At 41.3% G+C, this 9,568-nt stretch overlaps 1 protein-coding gene across 1 annotated transcript in view; it reads left to right on the top strand.

Annotated features, from left to right (window-relative positions):
- septin5b (septin 5b) overlaps window positions 1-9,568 on the top strand; it is a 33,003-nt gene that overhangs the window by 21,333 nt on the left and 2,102 nt on the right. Inside the window, exons 8-11 of the mRNA XM_064943043.1 lie at window positions 8,334-8,435; window positions 8,690-8,786; window positions 9,053-9,188; window positions 9,251-9,353. Coding sequence (XP_064799115.1) covers window positions 8,334-8,435; window positions 8,690-8,786; window positions 9,053-9,188; window positions 9,251-9,353 — 438 coding nt within the window. The remainder of the gene's footprint in view (window positions 1-8,333; window positions 8,436-8,689; window positions 8,787-9,052; window positions 9,189-9,250; window positions 9,354-9,568) is intronic.

Below are 9,568 nucleotides of genomic sequence, written 5' to 3'. Positions count from 1 at the left end.
ATGGTTACATATCCAACAACATTATATAGTATCCCCTCCTCATGGTTACAGACCCTCCTCATGGTTACATATCCAACAACATTATATAGTATCCCCTCCTCATGGTTACAGACCCTCCTCATGGTTACATATCCAACAACATTATATAGTATCACCTCCTCATGGTTACAGACCCAACAACATTATATAGTATCCCCTCCTCATGGTTACAGACCTTCCTCATGGTTACAGACCCAACAACATTACATAGTATCCCCTCCTCATGGTTACAGACCCTCCTCATGGTTACATATCCAACAACATTATATAGTATCCCCTCCTCATGGTTACAGACCCTCCTCATGGTTACATATCCAACAACATTATATAGTATCACCTCCTCATGGTTACAGACCCTCCTCATGGTTACATATCCAACAACATTATATAGTATCACCTCCTCATGGTTACAGACCCTCCTCATGGTTACATATCCAACAACATTATATAGTATCACCTCCTCATGGTTACATACCCAACAACATTATATAGTATCCCCTCCTCATGGTTACAGACCCTCCTCATGGTTACATACCCAACAACATTATATAGTATCCCCTCCTCATGGTTACAGACCCTCCTCATGGTTACAGACCCAACAACATTATATAGTATCCCCTCCTCATGGTTACAGACCCAACAACATTATATAGTATCCCCTCCTCATGGTTACATACCCAACAACATTATATAGTATCCCCTCCTCATGGTTACAGACCCAACAACATTACATAGTATCCCCTCCTCATGGTTACATACCCAACAACATTATATAGTATCCCCTCCTCATGGTTACAGACCCAACAACTTTATATAGTATCCCCTCCTCATGGTTACAGACCCAACAACATTATATAGTATCCCTCCTCATGGTTACAGACCCAACAACATTATATAGTATCCCTCCTCATGGTTACAGACCCAACAACTTTATATAGTATCCCTCCTCATGGTTACAGACCCTCCTCATGGTTACAGACCCAACAACTTTATATAGTATCCCCTCCTCATGGTTACATACACAACAACATTATAAAGTATCCCCTCCTCATGGTTACAGACCCTCCTCATGGTTACATATCCAACAACATTATATAGTATCCCTCCTCATGGTTACATACCCAACAACATTATATAGTATCCCCTCCTCATGGTTACAGACCCTCCTCATGGTTACATATCCAACAACATTATATAGTATCCCCTCCTCATGGTTACAGACCCTCCTCATGGTTACATATCCAACAACATTATATAGTATCCACTCCTCATGGTTACAGACCCTCCTCATGGTTACATATCCAACAACATTATATAGTATCACCTCCTCATGGTTACAGACCCAACAACATTATATAGTATCCCCTCCTCATGGTTACAGACCCTCCTCATGGTTACAGACCCAACAACATTATATAGTATCCCCTCCTCATGGTTACAGACCCTCCTCATGGTTACATATCCAACAACATTATATAGTATCCCCTCCTCATGGTTACAGACCCTCCTCATGGTTACATATCCAACAACATTATATAGTATCACCTCCTCATGGTTACAGACCCTCCTCATGGTTACATATCCAACAACATTATATAGTATCCCCTCCTCATGGTTACAGACCCTCCTCATGGTTACATATCCAACAACATTATATAGTATCACCTCCTCATGGTTACAGACCCTCCTCATGGTTACATATCCAACAACATTATATAGTATCACCTCCTCATGGTTACATACCCAACAACATTATATAGTATCCCCTCCTCATGGTTACAGACCCTCCTCATGGTTACATACCCAACAACATTATATAGTATCCCCTCCTCATGGTTACAGACCCTCCTCATGGTTACATATCCAACAACATTATATAGTATCCCTCCTCATGGTTACAGACCCAACAACATTATATAGTATCCCCTCCTCATGGTTACAGACCCTCCTCATGGTTACAGACCCAACAACATTATATAGTATCCCCTCCTCATGGTTACAGACCCAACAACATTATACAGTATCCCCTCCTCATGGTTACAGACCCAACAACGTTATATAGTATCCCTCCTCATGGTTACAGACCCAACAACATTATATAGTATCCCCTCCTCATGGTTACAGACCCAACAACATTATATAGTATCCCTCCTCATGGTTACATATCCAACAACATTATATAGTATCCCCTCCTCATGGTTACATACCCAACAACATTATATAGTATCCCCTCCTCATGGTTACAGACCCTCCTCATGGTTACATATCCAACAACATTATATAGTATCCCTCCTCATGGTTACATACCCAACAACATTATATAGTATCCCCTCCTCATGGTTACAGACCCTCCTCATGGTTACATATCCAACAACATTATATAGTATCCCCTCCTCATGGTTACAGACCCAACAACATTATATACTATCTCCTCCTCATGGTTACAGACCCAACAACATTATACAGTATCCCCTCCTCATGGTTACAGACCCAACAACATTATATAGTATCCCCTCCTCATGGTTACAGACCCTCCTCATGGTTACAGACCCAACAACATTATATAGTATCCCGTCCTCATGGTTACAGACCCAACAACATTATATAGTTTCCCCTCCTCATGGTTACATACCCAACAACATTATATAGTATCCCCTCCTCATGGTTACAGACCCAACAACATTATATAGTATCCCCTCCTCATGGTTACAGACCCAACAACATTATATAGTATCCCCTCCTCATGGTTACATACCCAACAACATTATATAGTATCCCCTCCTCATGGTTACATACCCAACAACATTATATAGTATCCCCTCCTCATGTTTACAGACCCAACAACATTATATAGTATCCCCTCCTCATGGTTACAGACCCAACAACATTATATAGTATCCCCTCCTCATGGTTACAGACCCAACAACATTATACAGTATCCCCTCCTCATGGTTACAGACCCAACAACATTATATAGTATCCCTCCTCATGGTTACAGACCCAACAACATTATATAGTATCCCCTCCTCATGGTTACAGACCCAACAACATTATATAGTATCCCTCCTCATGGTTACATATCCAACAACATTATATGGTATCCCCTCCTCATGGTTACAGACCCTCCTCATGGTTACATATCCAACAACATTATATAGTATCCCTTCCTCATGGTTACAGACACAACAACATTATACAGTATCCCTCCTCATGGTTACAGACCCAACAACATTATATAGTATCCCCTCCTCATGGTTACAGACCCTCCTCATGGTTACATACCCAACAACATTATATAGTATCACCTCCTCATGGTTACAGACCCTCCTCATGGTTACATATCCAACAACATTATATAGTATCACCTCCTCATGGTTACATACCCAACAACATTATATAGTATCCCCTCCTCATGGTTACAGACCCTCCTCATGGTTACATACCCAACAACATTATATAGTATCCCCTCCTCATGGTTACAGACCCTCCTCATGGTTACATATCCAACAACATTATATAGTATCCCTCCTCATGGTTACAGACCCAACAACATTATATAGTATCCCCTCCTCATGGTTACAGACCCTCCTCATGGTTACAGACCCAACAACATTATATAGTATCCCCTCCTCATGGTTACAGACCCAACAACATTATACAGTATCCCCTCCTCATGGTTACAGACCCAACAACGTTATATAGTATCCCTCCTCATGGTTACAGACCCAACAACATTATATAGTATCCCCTCCTCATGGTTACAGACCCAACAACATTATATAGTATCCCTCCTCATGGTTACATATCCAACAACATTATATAGTATCCCCTCCTCATGGTTACATACCCAACAACATTATATAGTATCCCCTCCTCATGGTTACAGACCCTCCTCATGGTTACATATCCAACAACATTATATAGTATCCCTCCTCATGGTTACATACCCAACAACATTATATAGTATCCCCTCCTCATGGTTACAGACCCTCCTCATGGTTACATATCCAACAACATTATATAGTATCCCCTCCTCATGGTTACAGACCCAACAACATTATATACTATCTCCTCCTCATGGTTACAGACCCAACAACATTATACAGTATCCCCTCCTCATGGTTACAGACCCAACAACATTATATAGTATCCCCTCCTCATGGTTACAGACCCTCCTCATGGTTACAGACCCAACAACATTATATAGTATCCCGTCCTCATGGTTACAGACCCAACAACATTATATAGTTTCCCTCCTCATGGTTACATACCCAACAACATTATATAGTATCCCCTCCTCATGGTTACAGACCCAACAACATTATATAGTATCCCCTCCTCATGGTTACAGACCCAACAACATTATATAGTATCCCCTCCTCATGGTTACATACCCAACAACATTATATAGTATCCCCTCCTCATGGTTACATACCCAACAACATTATATAGTATCCCCTCCTCATGTTTACAGACCCAACAACATTATATAGTATCCCCTCCTCATGGTTACAGACCCAACAACATTATATAGTATCCCCTCCTCATGGTTACAGACCCAACAACATTATACAGTATCCCCTCCTCATGGTTACAGACCCAACAACATTATATAGTATCCCTCCTCATGGTTACAGACCCAACAACATTATATAGTATCCCCTCCTCATGGTTACAGACCCAACAACATTATATAGTATCCCTCCTCATGGTTACATATCCAACAACATTATATGGTATCCCCTCCTCATGGTTACAGACCCTCCTCATGGTTACATATCCAACAACATTATATAGTATCCCTTCCTCATGGTTACAGACACAACAACATTATACAGTATCCCTCCTCATGGTTACAGACCCAACAACATTATATAGTATCCCTCCTCATGGTTACAGACTCAACAACATTATATAGTATCCCCTCCTCATGGTTACAAACCCAACAACTTTATATAGTATCCCCTCCTCATGGTTACATACCCAACAACATTATATAGTATCCCCTCCTCATGGTTACAGACCCAACAACATTATATAGTATCCCCTCCTCATGGTTACATACCCAACAACATTATATAGTATCCCCTCCTCATGGTTACATACCCAACAACATTATATAGTATCCCCTCCTCATGGTTACATACCCAACAACATTATACAGTATCCCCTCCTCATGGTTACAGACCCAACAACATTATATAGTATCCCTCCTCATGGTTACATACCCAACAACATTATATAGTATCCCCTCCTCATGGTTACAGACCCAACAACATTATATAGTATCCCCTCCTCATGGTTACAGACCCAACAACATTATATAGTATCCCCTCCTCATGGTTACAGACCCTCCTCATGGTTACATACCCAACAACATTATATAGTATCCCCTCCTCATGGTTACAGACCCTCCTCATGGTTACATATCCAACAACATTATATAGTATCCCCTCCTCATGGTTACAGACCCTCCTCATGGTTACATACCCAACAACATTATATAGTATCACCTCCTCATGGTTACATACCCAACAACATTATATAGTATCCCCTCCTCATGGTTACAGACCCTCCTCATGGTTACATATCCAACAACATTATATAGTATCCCCTCCACATGGTTACAGACCCTCCTCATGGTTACATATCCAACAACATTATATAGTATCACCTCCTCATGGTTACATACCCAACAACATTATATAGTATCCCCTCCTCATGGTTACATACCCAACAACATTATATAGTATCCCTCCTCATGGTTACATACCCAACAACATTATATAGTATCCCCTCCTCATGGTTACATACCCAACAACATTATACAGTATCCCCTCCTCATGGTTACAGACCCAACAACATTATATAGTATCCCCTCCTCATGGTTACATACCCAACAACATTATATAGTATCCCCTCCTCATGGTTACATACCCAACAACATTACATAGTATCCCCTCCTCATGGTTACAGACCCAACAACATTATATAGTATCCCCTCCTCATGGTTACAGACCCAACAACATTACATAGTATCCCCTCCTCATGGTTACATACCCAACAACATTACATAGTATCCCCTCCTCATGGTTACATACCCAACAACATTACATAGTATCCCCTCCTCATGGTTACATACCCAACAACATTATATAGTATCCCCTCCTCATGGTTACATACCCAACAACATTACATAGTATCCCCTCCTCATGGTTACATACCCAACAACATTATATAGTATCCCCTCCTCATGGTTACATACCCAACAACATTACATAGTATCCCCTCCTCATGGTTACATACCCAACAACATTATATAGTATCCCCTCCTCATGGTTACATACCCAACAACATTACATAGTATCCCCTCCTCATGGTTACATACCCAACAACATTATATAGTATCCCCTCCTCATGGTTACATACCCAACAACATTATATAGTATCCCCTCCTCATGGTTACATACCCAACAACATTACATAGTATCCCCTCCTCATGGTTACAGACCCAACAACATTATATAGTATCCCTCCTCATGGTTACAGACCCAACAACATTATATAGTATCCCCTCCTCATGGTTACATACCCAACAACATTATATAGTATCCCCTCCTCATGGTTACAGACCCAACAACATTATATAGTATCCCCTCCTCATGGTTACATACCCAACAACATTACATAGTATCCCCTCCTCTTGAAGAAAAGCACATGAGCTAATTTATGCAGCAGCATACAATATATTTTTTCCGTTGTTGTGCTGTGCTCACTTGAACAGGCACGACAGTCCTTCTTGTGGGCAAATTTTGTCATCAACTGGGAACTCTGAAATAAACAAGGTTGAATCATGATGTTAGTGATCTTCAGGTCGGAGCTCTCGAAAGAATCCTGAGGTCCTGGCTTGGAATTCCGAGTTTGAAGACCGTTCAAAATGTATTTTCCCAGTAGGAGCTATTTTTTTTCTGAGTTCCCAGTTGTCTTGAACTCAGTGAAGTCTGAGATTTCCCAGTTCCGAGTTTCCAGTTGTTTTGAACTCAGTGAAGTCTGAGATTTCCCAGTTCAGAGTTTCCAGTTGTTTTGAACTCAGTGAAGTCTGAGATTTCCCAGTTCAGAGTTTCCAGTTGTTTTGAACTCAGTGAAGTCTGAGATTTCCCAGTTCTGAGTTTCCAGTTGTTTTGAACTCAGTGAAGTCTGAGATTTCCCAGTTCCGAGTTTCCAGTTGTTTTGAACTCAGTGAAGTCTGAGATTTCCCAGTTCCGAGTTTCCAGTTGTTTTGAATGTGGCAGAAGTCATGCTGAATTGACAGCATGGCCAATGTATTCAACCTTTTCTGTCCCATGGTGTTGCGAGTGAATGCTTATAATTTTAAGCTTAGAAAAGAGACCATTTCAGACAGATGTTTTAAATCCTTGAACCCAGTCTTAGACCATATAGCCTCTCCACTGAATAGCAGGCAGAGGAAGTGAAATAGTGATAGCTTTGCAATACTTATAGTTAGCCACTGATTCCTTCCAAACCACTCATTGTTGAATTTGCGATTTCTGATGTTGTGTAATGTTTATGTCCAATGGCCGATGAGCACTGAGAACTTTTTATCTATAATTATCTTCACATGATCAGGTTTGAAAAATATTTTGTCGACGTGATTCATGATGATGACTGCTTGTCTTGCTAATTAAGATTTTGAAAGTAACATGATCAGTCCAATCAAAGCTACATGATCAGTCCAATCAAAGCTACATGATCAGTCCAATCAAAGCTACATGATCAGTCCAATCAAAGCTACATGATCAGTCCAATCAAAGCTACGGTAGATATAATGTGATCATGACATCATTTTATCTGTGTCCAATGACCTTGCCTTCTTGGATGTGCACTTTTAATGTAAATCTATGTCAGCACCTAAGGGGACTTGAACTACCTAGCTCTCCCTGCAGATTCTGCGGGGCTCACCTGCTCTTGAATTCCGGGTCGCCACTGCTGGTTTACGAGAATGACATATACTAAATTCATTTTTTGAACAGGTTTATTAGTGTTAAAATACACCAGTTATGCTATTTTGACCACCTGTCTGTCGTTTTTGTGTATATAGTTTTTCATAACGACAAGTTTGATATTGGACGACAATATAATGTTCATGATGTCACTGTGACAACTGTCTACAGACATGTCTATAGACGAAGTATAAACCGGCCTTAACTCTCCTTGTCTGTGTGTGTGTGTGCGTGTGCGCGCGCGCGTGTGTGTCTGTGCAAGTACCGTTTGTGCGCGCGCGTGTGTGTGTGTAGGTCCGTGAGGAGATAGATAAGTTTGGGATAAAGGTGTACCAGTTCCCAGACTGCGACTCTGATGAGGATGAGGAGGCCAAACAGAAGGACAGAGAACTCAAGGTGAGTCTAACACACATGGTTACACCGTTTTCTGACTTCTTTTATTTTAATCTGCATCCCTAAAATTTCCATGAAGGTTTCGTAAGCTATTTAGCTAAATGATTATTATCGCAGTTCCACAACATTTTTTAACTGAATAAGTTTTTTTGTGTTTGTGCATGTGCCTATCTGTGCTGCCGTCATTGTGTGTGTGTGTCCGGGTGTGTGTGTGGTAAATGCGTGCTGACACCCGTGTGTGTGTGTGTGTGTGTTAGGAGAGCACTCCGTTTGCTGTGATCGGCAGTAACATGGTGGTGGAGACCAGAGGTCAGAAAGTCAGAGGGAGACTCTACCCCTGGGGCATCGTAGAGGGTAGGTGCATGGGGCGGCAGGGTAGCCTAGTGGTTAGAGCGTTGGACTAGTAACCGAAAGGTTCAAACCCCCGAGCTGACAAGGTACAAATCTGTCATTCTGCCCCTGAACAGGCAGTTAACCCACTGTTCCTAGGCCGTCATTGAAAATAAGAATTTGTTCTTAACTGACTTGCCTAGTAAAATAAAGGTAAAATAAAAATGGGAGTTGTGTGTGTGTGTGTGTGTGTGTGTGTGTGTCTTAACATAACATATGTGTGTCTGCAGTGGAGAACCAGTCTCACTGTGACTTTGTGAAGCTGAGGACCATGCTGATCAGGACCCACATGCATGACCTGAAGGACATCACCTGTGACTGTCACTATGAGAACTACAGGGCTCATTGTATACACACCATGACCAGGTACAGACTCTCTCTCTCTGTGTGTGTGTATCAGAGCTAACCCTCCTGTTTCTCTTTTCCAGTAAAATGAATACAGATAATCGTGTGGAGAGCCCGATTCCCATCCTACCCTTGTCCACCCCAGACGTGGAGACAGAGAAACTCATCAAAATGAAGGACGAGGAGGTAATGGATAGTTAATTATATATTCATATGATAATTCCATTTATATGATAGTGGATTACATTGATATAGTGATATATATTCACATATCAGTATACATTGTGTGGGGCAAGTATCCACATTGCATATCTTATTTTCTTTCCTCTCTCTATACCTCTGTCTTTTTCACTCACTTTCACTTTCGCTCAATCTCTCTCTCCTCCTCTCCCCCCATCTCT

The sequence above is a fragment of the Oncorhynchus masou genome, chromosome 28, assembly GCF_036934945.1.
Source record: "Oncorhynchus masou masou isolate Uvic2021 chromosome 28, UVic_Omas_1.1, whole genome shotgun sequence".
NCBI lineage: Eukaryota > Metazoa > Chordata > Actinopteri > Salmoniformes > Salmonidae > Oncorhynchus > Oncorhynchus masou.
This window is presented reverse-complemented; position numbering and strand designations above follow the sequence as displayed.